Here is a 17,380-nt window from a genome sequence, read left to right as displayed (position 1 = left end):
ATCTCCTATTTGGCTCCTCAGCTTTCCATATTCTGTGTAACCTGTTCCCTGTACTAAATTTCCTCTGTGTGAAATGCCTAGCATGGTTTCTGTTTCTGTGGTGGGACTCAGACGGATACATTCTGTGTTCCTAGCCTCTGACACAACACCTGACCCATGATAGGATCTTAGGAAGCTCTTTTTTGGCTGAGTACATTTCCCATTGTAATATTCCCCAAAGGTGGGATTTTGTTCATCTTTTACAGGCTTTCCTCTGGCCCTGCCTTGCTTTCTGTAGCTTCAGCAAGCCAGAAGCATGAGGAGGAATTACAGTGAGCACCAGCCCCAGAAAAGTAGTGATCAAATGTTTAAAGTTCTTGAAAATTCTGTCTAGTTCATTTCTATTTCATTTTCTTGAGCCCCAGATTCTAATTGTATCTGTCTACACAACAAGTGTAATCAGGGAGCCAAAATTAAATTTCCCCAATCCCCGCCCCTCTAATCAATCACAAATCATGAATGAAAAGAGCAGATTCAAGTGGAAGAATCAGCTCCAGGAAGCTAGTCCTTCTGTCAGCTCTGTTAGGCTCTGCACAGAGGTGGGACCTACCTCTCCCCACCACTCCGCTCCAGGAAGGGAAAATGCAAACAAGTCACTTTCGATGACCACCTGTCTGCAGTGGCATTGGTCTCGAAGGAGACCTAAAGTGAATGCTAAATTTCAGAAAAATAAAGTTTGGGGATATGGTTTGGATGTTTGTCCCCACCACCCCCACCCCACCAATTTCATGTTGAAGTGTGATTCCCAACGTTGGACGTAGGGTCTGGTGGGAGGTGATGAGATCATGAGGATGGATTCATTACGAATGGCTTAGCGCCATCCCCTTGGTGATAAGTGAGTTCTCACTTGGTTAGTTTTTGTGAGATCTGGTTGGTTAAAAGAGCCCAGAACCTCCCCCTGACTCTTTCTTGCTCCCCTTCTCACCATGTGACATCACTGGCTCCCCCTTTGCTTTATGCAATGATTATAAGCTGTCTGAGGCCCTTATTGGAGGCAGATGCCGGAGCCATACTTGTACAGCCTGCAGAACTGTGTGTCAATTAAACCTCTTTTCTTTATAAATTGCCCCGTCTCAGGTACTTATAGCAATGCAAAAACTGTCTAACACACTTGGTTTCAAATGATTGGGAAGAAATGGGATTAGAGGTCTCTGAAGATGCCAGGGATCTGGAGATTCCTGGGGGAAGGATTGCCCTGTCCCTGTCAGGGGTTGCCTCCTGTGTGGAGGGCCTTAGTACTCTGGAGACAGAACCCCTGGGTTCAGATTCTGCCTCTGCTACTTACCAAATATGGGACATTGGCTGAGTATTTCATCTGGTCTGAATGGGCACCTACATCCTAGTCCTGGAAAGAGCTCAAATAAGGACAGAGGAGGTGCTTAACAAAGGATTACGCCTACAACCTGGATCTATTCCTTGCCTTGAAGACCAGTTGAGGGCCCAGAATGAGCCTCCTGTGGGTGCACTAGCTCTGCTTTAATTGCCTAGTTGTTCTAAAATGAATCTTCCTGTGCTTTGGAGAAAAAAACAGCAGAGGCTACAGAAAGCCCCTGGGGTGTGTCTCAGTTGCTATTGCTCTGACTGTGGTCTGTGAACCCTGGGTAGTCAAGACATAGCCCCCATCTGCTCCTCTTTTCAGCCCTTGCTGGTGAGGAGCAGGTGCTCTTGCCAAGCTTCTCTTCTCTCTCTCCCCTCTTCTTACTTGTTCCAGTCTTTCTCCCTCCTCTTCCCTCTCCTCTTCTTTCTTCTCCCTTTGCCTTATCCTCTTCCCTGCTTTCCTCTTTCCCATTCTTTCCTCCTCCTCTGCTCTTTTCTCCTTTCTCTTTCTCTCTTCTCTCCCTTCCTCTTCCCTCTGTCATTCCTCTACCTTCCTCTTCACTTCCCTTTCCTCCTACCCTTTCCCATCTTCTCTCCTCCTCTACCCCTTCATCCCTTCCTCTTCACCTCTGCCCTGTTTCCTTTCCTCTCCCCACAACATTCTCTCTTCTCCTCCTTCCTCCTTTCTCTTCTCCCTCATTCTCCCCTCCCATCCCTTCTCTTGCTCCCCTTATCCCTTGTGACATCATCATCTCCCAGCCTCAAAACTGGCAGTCACTGCTTCATCAGCTCTGGCCCCAGCCAAGACCTCCCTCCCTTTTCAGCCAGCAGCAGCAGCTGGACTCTTGAAGGGGGTAACAATTAGCCATTGGAGGGTGGAGTGGTTGAGGGAGACAGAGCATGCCGGCCTTTGCAGTCATTGCTCTGTCACCTCATGTACAGCAGGCTTAACCCAACACGTGGTTTTCCCTTTGGCATCCCCCTCTCCCTCTGCCACTGCTGAGCTGTGTTGTGTGTATTTGTCCTCCCCCGTCCCCGTACCCACAACCATCTTTACGCCCTCATCTCCTTTGTGAGCTTTGTGTAGCCCTGCCTAGTGTGGCAGCTCCTTAAAGCACCTCTCTTGTTCTTCCCTTCCTTCCTGTGACCACTCCCTATCCCTAATATGGGACCCTCACTGCTTCTCCCCTGAAATACTTGATCCTGGGTTCCTCTCCCCACCTTCGTCTGTCCTGTCAACAATGACTGCAGTGCATTCCTGGTTCATGTCCTCCTAGGGATGAAAAGAAGTGACATCTTTCCTCCCCACCACACTCCTAGAACAAAAGATAGGTTAACAAGAGAAAAGCATAACACATTTATTTAATCAAACTTTTATGTGATATGGGAGACTTCAAAAATGTAGACCCCAAGACCCAGGGGAAACTTTGTATGCTTAGGTTTGATGAAGAGTGGACAGCCATGTACTCTTTTAGTATTGGACAAAAAGGGTATAATCCAGTAGTAATAGACTGAATGGGAAAACCCAGCAAGACCTGTCTGCTCAGGTTCTTCTTGGCCTCTCTTTTGTAGCATTTCTTCCTTCTGGGTATGATGCAGGACCCCTCCGGAATGAGGGTCTTATGATGTAATATCAGATAAGGGTAGGTCAGATAATTTCTTTATGGCCACCTTCTAGACAGAGAGGGGGAGATGAGAGTAGTATTTCCAGGGTTCATGGCTTGTTTTGGGGGAGAGGGGTTCCAGTTTTTATGACCCACCTAGGAGACAAGGAATTATGTTTCTGTGACTTTCTTTGAGGGAGAAATGAAGGATGAAAGTTAGGAAGCAGGAAGTCAAAGAGACCATGGTTCTGAGGTTGATTCTGAGGTCTTCCAATATTCTTTAGTTCAAAGTACTCAGCACACCAAAGTGCCATACTTTGGGATATCATTTTCTGAGCCGCAGAATCCCAGATACATCACTCTCCTGAGAAGATCTGGCTCTCATGGTGTACCAACTGAGGCCAAACAAGTGTTTATGACCTACCCGAGCCTGAGAGAACAGCCCCCCAGATCCTGGTCCTTCTGCCTTCTACCATGGGCAAGAACCCCCACCCCACCTCTCCCCTACCCTCCTTGCCTTTTTCTGCCTTGTGCCTTTGCTTGTGCTGGTTCCTTCTCCACCTGTTCCCATCACCCTGTTCCCATCACCCACTGCCATTATCCAGGGCCTAAACATCTCTCCCATTATGAAGCTGCTCTAGAGAGGGTGACGTCATTTCTCTACAGGACTCATTGGACACAATCAGGGGCCCTAATACTGCATCAGCAGAAAGATGTGTGCGTGGTTCACATGACCTTTGACCACTGACTTTACTCACCTATGGAGGTGGACTTGGGCTTTTGCTTAAGTATGTGGGTGTGCATATGTGGGTAAATATGTTTAAAATGATCATGCTTTGGATGAATGAGGCAGGGTTTACCAGTGTACTTGCTAATACCTGCAGAGGACTCGCTGGGGAGCTTGAAACAGTATAGATTCCAGACCCCTGTCCCTGACCTCAGAACCAGATTAGAGGAGCAGGGGATGGGGCAGGAATTTGTATTTTGAATAAGTCCTTCTGTTTGATCTTCACCTTTGGAAATGACTACAGTAAGTGATCTCAGTATTAAAACTCTTAGAAAGCAAAGAGTTTTCATGAAGGAAATCATCACGTCATCATATATGTATTAATATCGATAAATATATGGGATTGGGGAGGAGAATCTGTGTATAGGGAGAGAATTGACTATTGTTTCAGGCACTGTACCACAGGGTCTCATTCAATCCTTACGACTCCCTATGTAGCAGGTTCTATAATGCTCACTTTAGAGATGAGAAAGGGGAGGCTCAGAGAGGGGAAGTAACTGCTGCATAGTCACACAGCTGGAGAGTGACAAGGTCCATGTTCAAACCAAGGGCTGATGCCAAAGTCCAAGCTTGAGCCACCCTGCACTGCTGCCCATTTGTGAGCCTGGATTTTTTTTTTTTTTTTTTTTTAACTTTCAAGGACAGGTTTTCTTTAACTTTCAAGAACAGGCCCCACTGGTTAACAGCTAACCCCAATGTCTCTCATGATACTCCCTGGAGGTAAGGTTTTGAGGTTCCAAGAGTGCTTCCCACTGACCTGCCCTGTCCTCAGTATAAGCCCCAGATGGGTCTTAAAAGTTAATCTTTTCTACTGTACTCCCGACTAGGCTTGTTGGTGCTGGAGTGAAGCATTCCTGCCATGGTTTGGTTCTCAAACAGGCTGAGGGCCCAGAAATATGAGAGGCAATTTGACTTAACCCTATCCACAGTGAGTGCTGGAATGAAAAGAAGGCTCTGGCCCAAAATAGATGCCCAGGCATTTCAATGGGCCCTAAAACTGTACTATTTTGAGTTCAGATGCATCTTCTTTGAAAAAGAATTCTCAGTAGAATGAATACAGCCACTATGAGTCTTTCATACTATATGTAAACTAATTCATTCCGTTACTTTTCATTTGTGGAAAAAAATGTACTGAGACTATCCCACTTGGAAAATGAGAGTTTTAAAGTATATTGTTGCCATGTATAATTGAAAAAGTGGCGTGCACATGTTGAGAATGAGTTCATTGCTTCCAAATCACCCTGTGGATGTGGAACTCTTCTGGGTGAAGGGGATTCCACGGTTTCAGACGGGATGTCTTTGCTGGAGGACTTGTCAGAGCTTTAAAAATGCTAATTCTCATTATGAATGTCTAGGAAGGGGATATAGTTCTCCAAATTTCTTTGACCATAAACCTTTTCATGGAATCTTAGGGACTAATATCTCCTAGGATACACTTTGCAAAACCCAGGATCAAAAATCATTAATAAATACTAACCCCTTACCTGCACGGAATACTTTACAGTGAGTCCCCAGTGGGCTTCAGACACAACCTCATTCAATAGGGTTTTCTTGAGGGACAGATGAGAGGTCATTTGAGCCTGTGGTGAGCAAGGGCAAGCCTGGCAGGAGTGATAGGAGTGGGGATGGGCTCTTGGGGAAACTCTAAGAAGGTGGGGACAAAGGGTCCATTTCATTGGTCCCTCTACTTGGTTCCCTGTCTGCCCCAGGAGAGGGGGTCTGCACTTCCTCAGGAAGCTCCCTTTTCTCCCCAGCACCTCTCACTGACTTGACCAAAAAGGCCATGCATGTGAGAGAACTCCGCCTCCTCTCTTCTCCCAGCCAACGTGAGGCTCCAGCTAGGCACTTTTCTGGCTTTCTTGCTGCAGGAACATGGCATGGTTGTTTGGGAGCACAGCTTGCCAGGAGGCCCATGGCATGATGGCTTGATCAAAGGGCTTGAGCCAAGGCTGGCCCTGGGCCATGTGGCTGGATTGCAGCCTTTCTATCCATTCCCCTAATCCCATTTAGAATGTTCAGAATCAATGAAAAGATCTGATCGTTCAAATCATACCGAAGTGTGCTAACACCATGTGCTACCCCTCTGGGGATAAACCTGCCTTACAAAGGGAATGCTTGCCTCATGGTGGGACAGAAGGATGAAGGATATGCCTTTTACCTGCAGGACCCCATGAACTTAGGACCCCATGAATGATCTGTCACAAATCTGTCTGCATTAACCACTCTATCCTTCCAGGTGCACTATTCCATCTGTGTACCCAGCAGCAAAATACAATTCTGCTCAGAATAATGAACGTAATGTTCTGAAGGCACCAGAAGGTTGTGGAAGTATTGACCTATCTCTATTTAGCATCTGCTCACCAGGACCTCTGAGACTGTGGAGCGGGTAACTTAGCAGAAGGACCAGGGCTAACAGGGACTGAATCCTTACCACATACCAGGGCCCATTGCAAGCACATTGCATGTTTTAAATTGCTTAATCCTCACAGTGACCCAGTGGAGGAGATGATAGTTTTATCTCTTCTCCATATCATGGTAGAGGAAAATGAGGACAGAGAGGCTAAATGACAGGCCCATGGTCACCCAGCTAAGAAGTGAAGGGGCAGGACTTGAACTCAGGCCTCCTGGCCCCAGAGCTTGTGGCATCTGGCATGTGGCAGTAGTTGAGAAGCTACACTGAGCCTGAGTAGACATGTGGTTAGTGACCCCCTCTGCAGCACAGGGCTGATGGACAGAGGGCTGGCTTGGGCCAAGAGCAGCTGGCACTGCAGATCTGTTGGAATAGCTCTGCCCAGGCTGCTCAGGGCAAGGTGTAGTCTGGGAGGCATATGTATCCTAAAATAGAACTTTGGAGAAATAATGTGCTATCCAAAGGAGTGAGTCTCAAACGAGGATGTTCAAGAGTCAGTAGCAGATGCTGTGTTGGCCACAGAATGTTTCTAGGTAAAATACCCTCCTCCCCACCTGCCATGTCCCCCACAAACCAACAAACAAGCTAAGAAAAAAGAAACAAAATAAAATAAACTGAAACAAATTAATAAACATGAAAAATCACACAGACAGTCATCTCTTCTGTCCGTGGGTAAAACTGACAGCTCTAGAAATAAACAGAGATCGATATAAAGGGTTTCAAAATATGGGAGTAATTTTTGTTTTTCCATTTAATGCTAGGTTTTAAAGGAGGAGAATATGTCTATCACTGCTACCTATGCATTCTCTTTAAAACCCATCCAGATGCCTTAATGGGGCTGTCAAGAGTGGGAAGGTCTCCACAGCTGCTTCTCAAAGCCAGTAGACACTCAGTGTGGGCAGTGGGGAGCTCGTGCTTGGCAGGCCTCCCGCGTTGCTATCACTTCTTTTTGAACACTTGACGGCACACCTGGTTGCCACAGGTCAGCTCCTGCAACGTCAGAAAGTGGGTGAGGGGCTAAGAGGCCAGGCCTTTCTTCTGCCCAGCTCTCAGCCCCCTTGGTATCTGGGGTTGGGAGGTTGGAATAAAGAGGACACTTAGGCATTCTGGGCAAAGTGCATCTCACAGACCCAATCAGCGGGCATGCCCTGCAGGTAGCAGTAATTTGATTTTGACACTTGAATTGAGCTTGAACAACTATAAAAATGAAAAATGCAAAGAAATGACCCTCTTGGACAGGATTTCTCCTACTCCCATGATTAAAGTAACATGGCCTAATTTATAAAAGGCAGCGAAGCCATGAGGAAGGAAAGGACCTAGTATGGAGAAGTGTTTGGAAGGTAAGGGCCTGAAAAGATGCTGGCTGGTGAGCTGCCCCTCTAACCTGGCTTTCTGACCTCTGGTGATTAGAATAGAGGCTGGTGGTGGCACAGGTACCCGCAGGGTGTGAGGTGCAGAAAGGCTTTCCCAGGCTTGCCTGTGCAGCCGACAAGGTCCTGTTTTTCATCCAGATAGAGGGAGCCCCAGGCCTTATTTGACCCTCACTGATTCTCGAAAGAGGAGGGAAAAACATGAGTGTGGGAAGGACCACCACAATCATTGCAGTTGACTATGAATCCATTGTCTAAGCCACAGGGACCACTGGGGATTGTATTACAATTAGAAAAATCCATCATCCAAACCAGTGCAGGTAGGGAAAGCCATCAGTGGAAAACACGATGAATGCCTCCCATATATCATCAGCTGACATTGCCTTCAAAATAAAGATCTCAGGTGAAGCAAGGCTGACTGTGAAGGGCGCCGTGGCAACCTGAATACTGACATTGGAGTCCAGTACCTGCCTGATTCCAAAGTGAGTGAATTAATGAATGAAGAGCCATTCACTGAATGAGCCATTCATTTACAAATGAATGAAAAAGGATGAAGGAGTGAAAGATTTTTCGCCATTTGAATGGTGAACCCATGAAATGCCTTGAAGATTGAAGAATGAAAAATTAAGCTGTCTCGACAGGTATAAGATATTTAAGGATATCAGTTATTGTTCCTACTGCTCTGTTCTAGTACCAAATTAACCTAAAACATTTTGGGGTCAGGAGGACATATCTTATGGAGAGAGGTCAATGCCTGTGGCAGTTCCCAGTCAGAGTGGGTCCCGTCTCCTCCCTACCCCACTTCCTCTCCCAGGCTCCCATCATTGTGAGAAAGCCCTGTCCCACCCTCCTCCAGGGCATCTACATTTTGTGGCTCACATTTCTCCCCAGCTGGTCTTTAGCAGGTTCCCTGTATTTCTCCTTGGATCTCTGCTTCCTAACTCAGCATTCTGAACTTTCTTTTGAATTGCAGCTGTTCACAGAAACAGCCATATAGATTTCTTCCTGGAGTCCCCTGAGCCAGATGGGAATGGCTTCCTGACTATATGACCACACGCATTTGGCTGGAGCTCAGGGTAGGAGTGCAGGGCCATTTTTCTTGTCAAAGTGCCTGGCTAGGTGACCACAGTAGCATGTGTAAGCACAATGGAGGGGAGCTGAGCAGACCCCAGTACTTACCAGGTACAGCTTGTCCCCCTCAATCCACTGCTTCCAGCCGCGGTTCTCCTTCTCCCCCTTTTGCACACACACAAGGACATCACCTTCCCAGGTGACCAGTGTCTGTAAAGACAGATTCCCAGGCAAATCAAACATATGATCTTGAGGGACTGAACACATCTAAACCTGCAGCTGCAATTCCTGCAGCCATTTCAGGGTCCTGCTTGCTCAAAGGGCAGAACCCTCAGCCTCAGGGAGCCAAGATCTTTCCAATGTCATTTTCCACATACACCCTCCATTCCAGCCAAGCCAGCTTATCTTGACTTGCTCTGTTTTCTTTTAAGGAATTCTACTTTTCCATTTTTCCTTATGGTAAAGATAGCATTTCAAATCAGTGGGAAGAAGATGATAAATTTCACTATATAATGATGTAAAATTTCTGGAAGGGGAAAATACCTTAAAGTCAACAGAGAAACAAAAAACTGGGTGAAAATGATAACATCAGATTTGATTTCCTTATATATATAAAGGGCTCCTGTAAATCAATAAGAAAAATGTCATTAACTTAATAGTTCGTGTTAACAAAGAACAGGAACCAACAGCTTACCAGGGGGAAAGAGCCCTAGCAGATGGCTTCTAAACATAAGAAAAAGATATTCAACCTCACACATTATAAGAGAAATGCAAATGAAGACTTTGTTTTTCAGATACAATTCATCATATGGTCAAAGATCAAAGAGTTTGATAATACACTAAATTGGAGGGAGAGTAGAGAGGCAGGCACTCTCTCTTACAGCACATGGGGATATGAATTGGTATAAATCTCTTTGGAGGGCAATTTTATATTACCTTTCAAAATATAAAATTGCATATACTTTTTGATCTAGAAATTCTACTTCTGGGAATTTTCCTTCAGGAATCACAATGTGAGAACTGTCCACCGTAGGACATCAATAAAGGCAGGGGAGCTCCCTAAATAATCAGGGGGTTGCCCAGATGGTTCCAGTACTGTCTTCTTATCCAGAACCAGATGGGTGGACCTTCTCCTGGTTCTTGGGTTCCTCCCAGCAGCAATGCCAACTGGTTAATAGCACAGGGGCAGCAGCAGAACATGTGCTGAACAGCCAGGCCACAGTGGCCAGCAGGTTGGAGAAGCCGTAGGCCTGCTGAATCCCAAGAGTGCTCAAACCCCTGTGTACATATTTACAAACTATTTACCCTTCAAATTTCTCCTCCTTCTGTTCCCCACTTTTACCCCTCCTAATACCTGCTATAATCTGTACTACCCCTAGCTGGTCCTACAGGGCCAACCACTTCTGTGCCCAAATTAGGCATGCCCTTCCTAAAATGATTACGTTATTCCCATCTGAAGAATGGTTCTGTGTCTGTGCTATTCTTCGGGGATGACCCTGATCCTAGCTGATTTTCTTCCAAGTATGTGCAAACTACATTATGCCTCTCTGAACAATATTATGCTAAGGACCAGATGTTTACTTTTCTTGGTATCTTATAAACCCAGTTGGTGATAAACTGACCTGTGTTTTTTCCCCCAGTGTCCTTGTACATTTGGGCCTGTTTTTTTGGTGCAAATCTGTTTTCTACAGATCGTTAAATCTACCTATTTCTAAAATAATAGTTGACCTTGACCATATTATATACTTTATGTACAATTTTATTCCTCCTCATTTTACTCCCCAGTGCATCACAGCATTGTTTGTTACAGCAAAAGACTAGAAGCTTCGTAAATTCTGTCAGTGGGTGGCTAGTTAAATATGGTATGGTTCATCCCTGCTATGCAGTCATTGAAAGAATATAGCCGTAGTGTATGGTTTAAGTCGAAAAAGCAAGGAGCAGAGCCAAATGCATAAAGCAGAGAGGGGGGAGTATGTATGCATGCATATGTTTGTACATGTTTCCTGCAAGAAAGTAAAAGAAACCTTTAATAGTGATTGTCCCTGAGGAGAGAACTGAGTGGCTGGGGGTTAGGAAAGAAAGAAAATTTTACTTTTTGATTTTTTTAACCATCTGCATATATTCATATTCCCAAAGCTAATTTGAAAATAAAATTCTACATGTTTTCTAAAGGAAAAAAAGGTCTCCTCCTCCTTTAGGACCACCCTAAGCCTCACATCTTTAAAGGTCTTGGAGAAGCTCACTTTATAGGTTGCCTTCCTTGCTCTTCTGCGAGGAAGATGATGTCTGGAATAATAATTTGCTTTTTCTTATGATGAGCCTTGGACTCTGAGTTTTCCTCTAAACAGATGAGAAAGGACTCATGTCTTCAATTTGGGCAAGGACGGTGTCGTCTGTCCTCCTCACTCCCAGATTGCCTCACACATGATAGACACCTAATACATGTTGGTTGAATTGATGCCTGTCTCCCCCAGTAGACAGTAAGCTCCACGAAAGAAGATGCTGTATCTGCTGTTCATTTCTGCAACACCAGACTCAGCACAGTGACCAGCATTGTTGAATGAATCTCTGTTTGTTGAAGCATAATCTTGAAGTAAATCCATTTGCCTCCTTGCTTTAGTTTCTATGGTCCTACCAGAGTGCACACATGTCCATCAATATGGGCACTGTATGGTCATTGTTCATTTAGTTGTCTGCCTTCCCCAGGAGGCTTGCAATTCATGAAGGCAGGAGAGGGCGTCTGATTCATCATTTTATCACTAGCTACTGACTTAGCCCTAGTATGTAGTAGGGGCTTAGCAAATTTTGTGTAAGGAAGGAAGAAGGAAGGAGAAAAATGTTAGTGCATGGGGCTTGTCCTAATATTTTATTTTAATAACTCATATTGGACAGCAAGATTAAAAGTTGTTCTGAGCCTAAATTGGTTACCAATAAATTATGGTAATACTTACAATATTATAGCCTTACTTCTATAGAAAATAATAAGAAGCAGAAAGAAGAGAATGGTTAAATGAACTAAAATTTCTCAATTTAATTTGCTTTTAGTTGGTGCCCTTCTTCCCTGCATCAAAAAAGATTTTAAAAAGAGGCTCAATTGCCTTAAAAGATCCTCAGGTTGAGGAAATGGATACAAGTGAGGAAAGCCCTTGGTTCTCAGCTAGGGGATAAAGAAGGAGTACATTCCAAGGGCAGACAGCTGTACACAGAATTAAAGAAGAAACCTGGGCTCCCACCATGCTTTCCACTATCACAGTTTCCAAAGCTAACATTGCTTAAAGCAGCCCTTTATGATAAATTAGATACAGGCACTGTATCAATGTTAAACTTATAGAAGCTGATAACTATATTGCAGTTTTACAAGAGAATATCTTAATTCTTAGGAAATACACACTGAACTATTTAGGGCTAAGGCATCTGATTGTTCAGAAAAAAATATTTGCATATTAGAGAGAAAGCATGTGCAAATGATAAAGCAAAGGGGCAAAATGTAATGTGGTAACTCTTGGTGAAGAGTATACAGGTGGTCTTTGTTATATTCTTGTAACTTTTCTGTAAGTTTGAATTACTCGCCAACACTTTTTTTTTTTAAGGAAAATGACAGCTCTTTAAGAGCATTGAAGGACAGTATTCACATGCTCAGCCCTTCTCAGTGCACTTTACCTCACTTAAGAGTTCTTTGGTTTGCCTCCAGGGCCCCTCCTCTGGCAGCCCCTGTCTGCCACTCCTCTTCTGGGGGCTCCCATCTTCTTCTGCCATCAGAATGGCATTATTGGCTCTAACCGCCATTGTCTATCCCAGCTTTTCCCTGCCCTTACCGTCTGCCCCAACTTCAAGTACTTATTTTATTATTGAGATATAATTCACAAAATATAAAATCCACCCTTTTAAGATACACAATTCAGTAGCTTTTATTCCACAAGATTGCGTAACCATCACTATATCTAAATCCAGGTGATTTTCTTCCTGTCCCAAAAGGAACCCCTATGTATTAGCAGTCACCGTTCATTTCCTCTATCCCCTGTATCTGGGCAACCACTTTCTCTCTCTATGAATTTGCCTATTCTGGATGTCTCATATACATCACACAATACATGGCCTTTTGTGTGGGGCTTCTCTCGCTTAGCACATTTTCCAGGTTCATCCAGGTTGTAGCATGAGTCTGTCCTTCATCCTTTCTCATGGCTGCATATACTCCACATTCCATTCCATGGCTATCAATTACTTATTTTTAATTTTATTTTATTTTGGGGTAGCTTGTGTAGTTTTGAAAGGGGCTGTAACTTCTCTTAGAAATCAGCCAGGATAGGAAGTTGGGAATACATGGAACACACAGGAAGGAAAGAGGGGGGTCCCTGACTCCTCAGAGGAGAACTGACTCTGTGATCAATGTGGTTTCATTGCTTCTGCCCTGAGCTGGACAGGGCACAACATGCACCTCTCCTCCACACTGCCGAGTGGGGAGATTCCAGAGGGCTTGTAAGGGTGATCACATAGTTGAGATGTGGAGCCCTGGAAAACAATAGCATGAGGAGTACCACACACGCTCTCACACTCACACATCCTCACACTCCCACATCCTCACACTCCCACACGTGTGTAGGTGTTCACTCAGGCATGCCACCAAGTGTGGGCAACAGAAATTAATCAGAGAGGCCAGGCATGGGGGCTCACGCCTGTAACTCCAGCACTCTGGAAGGCCGAGGCAGGTGGATCACTTGAGGTCAGGAGTTCGCGACAAGCCTGACCAACATGGTGAAACCCTGTCTCTACTATATATATATATATAAAATTAGCCAGACATGGTGGTGCACACCTGTAATCCCAGCAACTTGGGAGGCTGAGGCAGGAGAATTGCTTGAACCTGGGAGATGGAGGTTGAGGTGAGCTGAGATTGCGCCACTATACTCCAGCCTGGGCAAAAAGAGTGAAACTCTTAAAAAAAAAAAAAAGAAAAGAAATTAATCGGAGAGGCTGGGTGCAATGGCTTGTGCCTGTAATCCCAGCACTCTGGGAGGCCGAGGCGGATGGATCACAAGGTCAGGAATTGGAGACCATCCTGGCTAGCACAGTGAAACCCCGTCGCTACTAAAAAAATACAAAAAAATTAGCCGGACATAGTGGCGGGTGCCTGTAGTCCCAGCTACTTGGGAGGCTGAGGCAGGAGAATGGCATGAACCTGGGAGGCAGAGCTTGCAATGAGCCGAGATTGCACCACTGCACTCCAGCACTCAAAAAAAAAAAAAAAAAAAAAAAAAAAAAATCAATCTGAGAAAGAGATTTGCCCACTCTCTAGCATACCCTTCCAGCTGAAGGGTTCCAGTGAAGTTACAGGAAGTAGGTAGTTCCTTGGGCATCTGCTCTGCATGGTGATTCTCATGGGAATGACCCATTGTTGGAGGCTGGGCAAACTGTCCTGGGTACTTCTCACTCCCTACCAAGGGTGTGTGAGAGTGTGTGTGTGTGAGAGAGAGTGTGTGTGTGTGTGCATTCACTCTGGTTTTCTAGTGAAGGCAAAGAGGATGCAAGCTGTAGGAAAGAGGATTCTCTCTCTCTGCAGGGCTAACTGCTGATTCTGGAGAGGGGAGAAAATGGAACATGGAGAGGCAGAAGAAAGGTAGGAGTAGTGTTAACATGTGGAATCCATTAAGGGCTGGAAGGGTGATTTATTTTAGGAAGAGCAAGTTCTCTGCCATCAAAGGTGACAAAGGATCAACTCAGGACAGGCCTGCTTTTCAAGAGCCCACACCCAAAACAGAAAGGTGAAGGAAAATGAAACATTTTGCACTAATTGGGTTGGAATAACAGAGTGATGCAAAAAATTGTGAGATCAATTTTCCTGGCAGTTCTGGTGTCTGATGAATTGGCTTTTCAGTCAGATGGTTCACAGGTTCAGAAAAGGCTTGTTGATCCATTATCCACTCAGTGAGGGGTTCCATAAGTGGATATTCCAGGGCCCAGAATCTTAAGTTCTCATGCAAGAGTGCTCTGATGGAAAAATTTCCATCATGCTTTATATTTCCCTACTTTTCTTTAGCAAAGAACACGAAATATAATTCAACCTTGACTTGATGGCTGCGACTATCAATGCTACAGGACAACTTGACTGAGAAATAAAGTGTGTCCAGCTCTCTTGGCCTTTAAGTTGTCACCAAATAATAATAGCAACTTTTCCTCCCCACCCCAGGAGAGGAATCAGAGCTTGTGCCCATTGCTCTGGGGGAGAGTTGAGACCTCTGACTTTGCAGGAGCTCCTGGAAGCACAGTGTGAGAGTCTCAGGGTGGTGGCCTGACCCTGGGAAGGTCAGGACTCATGGTGAGCGGGGAAGGGCAGGGCAAAGGGTGTTGCTTGCTTTGTTGTGGCACTTGAAGAGCTGGCTCTTTGCCGGGGGTGGGAAGGCGACAGCACGGATACCTTGGGTTAGAGTACTCAGCTCTGTCCTCCCTCAGTTTGGGAGATAGGACAGAAGTTCCAGTGGCTGAATTGGCACAGAGGGAAAGGATGCTTTGAATATTCAAACTGCCCACCCTTGTATAAAATGCATGGGCATAGACAGTGAACAGCCAATTGCAACCATGATTAATGACAAGCCAGGAACCTTCCCAAATCTCTTGGACTGTGTGTCCCCGGGATTCGTTATGATGGGAATGTTGGGTGGAATCCTTAAATACAACTGAGATTGGATTTCTCCTATTCCTGTTTGGTGGGGACTGACCAGGTGTAATTTGATTTGGAAAACCAAAAACAGGCACACTGAGCATAAATGTGAGCAGGAGGGCTGGTTACTGGGTTGGGATACCACACAGTGATGCTGGGGAGAGCTGGTGTTTCCCTTGCCTTCCCAGCATCTCTCCACTTCTTCCTGCTGCCTCTGCCTTATTTGCAAACAGCTCCTGTGGGCAAGGGCCTTCCTCTTCTGCAAACTTGAGTTGTTTCTGCCTGCTTTCAGGGTCCCACCTATATTCAATAGTTCAAACAGCTAAAGTCTGGCTTTCTGATACCTGGAGAGTTGCCTAGATTATCTCTTGTTTGTTAAGGCAATGCTAGGACAGAGCCACAAACTTGCCAGAGGCTTCTCCAAGTTATTAGGGCTGGATAAATCTTGACTTCACTTAACCTACTGATTTTTTTTTGGTTTAATTTGGATCATTCTTTTCTAAAAAAAAGAAATCAGCTGGGATAATCTATAATTGAGATGTTTTATTTATTTTATATTTGCTCTTTCTCAGCAGAATCATAAAAATTTGAGATATTTTATATAAAAACATCTGATTTCTCTATGTCTCCTAAAAAAAATCTGGCACCTTCAGGCTTCTCTCCTCCATGGCAGCGCTTGGCTGGCACTGGGCAGGGCTGCCACCTTTCCATGTGCCCTGGCCTCAGAGGGCACAGGTGCTGTCCCTCCCTGTGATGTTCCACCTTGCCCTCTTCCCTCTGCCTACCAGGCCCATGGCTGTATATGACTCATAGGCCCTGGTCCTCGATCCTGGAGAGGTTGAGCTCTTAATCTCTCCTAGGCCTGCCTTTTCCTACTAAACTTTCAATAATTTTTCATTGCCAGCATGATTAAGGCCATCCTGGTCCTCCTTTCCTGATTTTTCCCAGGTTGTTTCTAACATTTTTTTTTCATCATGATACCAAATAGCCAGCCCCTGCACAGAATGTGTGAGTGAAAAACACTAGCCCCAGTCAGTACCTTAACATGCCGGTTATCCAGGCCCTTTGTGTACTCGTCAAACTCTACTCCAACAGTGAAATCCACATCATAGTTGCGGAATGTGCTAGTGGTTTTTGTCTTGAAGTTATCACCATCTTGATCAATAACCTTCGTCTGAGTGAGATGTACTGCAATCTTGCGGGTGGCAAAATCAATATCTGTTGGTAAAGGGAATTGTGGAGGTTATGATGTGCTCAGCCGGACTCATTCATTTCTTTAACAAGACCAAACATTCAAGACTAGAGACACAGATTGTGTATAGGCCACCTGTCTTTGCTTAAGTGGGAAACAAGCATCTTACTCGTGGCCAAGTTGGGCATCTCAGTCAGTTGCTGGGAAACCTAGGAGTCTCCTGGCACCTCCTCAGGATCCCTGATGGGAGGGAGATGTAGCACGCAAGACTCAACCCTAAGCTGCAGCTCCCCAACACACACACACACACACACATGCACACACGCACACACGTCACAGCACCTCTATTCTATCTGACCTGTTGGGCATCCTCCTAAGAGTTTGCTGAACAAAAAGATCTGATGATTTAAAAGGAAAAAGACTTTGGAAATCACCAGTTTTAATCATGGTTAAAGATGAAACTTAGGAAACTTTTGTTAATGTCCACAGTGGGGAGGGATAGTTACAAACTTCCATTTTAACAGCAGACTGTTTTGCCTCAGTTCTTAGCCGCCAGTAAAGGTTTGTTTTTTGTTTTTTATTTTGTTTTGTTTTTTCAAGATGTGGTCTCACTCTGTCGCCCAGGCTGGAGTACAGTGTCGTGATTTTGGCTAACTGCAACCTTGACCTCCTAGGCTCAGGTGATCCTCCCATTTCAGCCTCCCAAGTAGCTGGGACAACAGGTGCACACCACCATACCCAGCTGATTTGGTATTTTTTGTAGAGATGGGGTTTCACCATTTGCCCAGGCTGGTCTCAAACTCCGGAGCTCAAGCGATCCATGTGCCTTGGTCTCCCAAAGTGCTGGGATTACAGGTGTGAGCCACAATGCCTGGCCCCCAATGTAGTTTTAAACATATTCTGGACAATAAATATTCAGAGATTTTTTCCTCCTC

General features: G+C 45.1%; 1 protein-coding gene across 1 annotated transcript in view; it reads right to left on the bottom strand.

The window, feature by feature from the left end:
• Positions 1-6,867: 6,867 nt before the first annotated feature.
• RBP2 (retinol binding protein 2) overlaps positions 6,868-17,380 on the bottom strand; it is a 24,003-nt gene continuing 13,490 nt past the window's right edge. Inside the window, exons 2-4 of the mRNA XM_017853671.1 lie at positions 16,293-16,471; positions 8,707-8,808; positions 6,868-7,147 (exon numbers count right to left, since the gene is read on the bottom strand). Of these exons, the coding sequence (XP_017709160.1) occupies positions 7,097-7,147; positions 8,707-8,808; positions 16,293-16,471 (332 nt within the window). The 3' untranslated portion in view covers positions 6,868-7,096. The remainder of the gene's footprint in view (positions 7,148-8,706; positions 8,809-16,292; positions 16,472-17,380) is intronic.

The sequence above is a fragment of the Rhinopithecus bieti genome, unplaced genomic scaffold (assembly GCF_001698545.2).
Source record: "Rhinopithecus bieti isolate Rb0 unplaced genomic scaffold, ASM169854v2 scaffold_35885, whole genome shotgun sequence".
NCBI lineage: Eukaryota > Metazoa > Chordata > Mammalia > Primates > Cercopithecidae > Rhinopithecus > Rhinopithecus bieti.
This window is presented reverse-complemented; position numbering and strand designations above follow the sequence as displayed.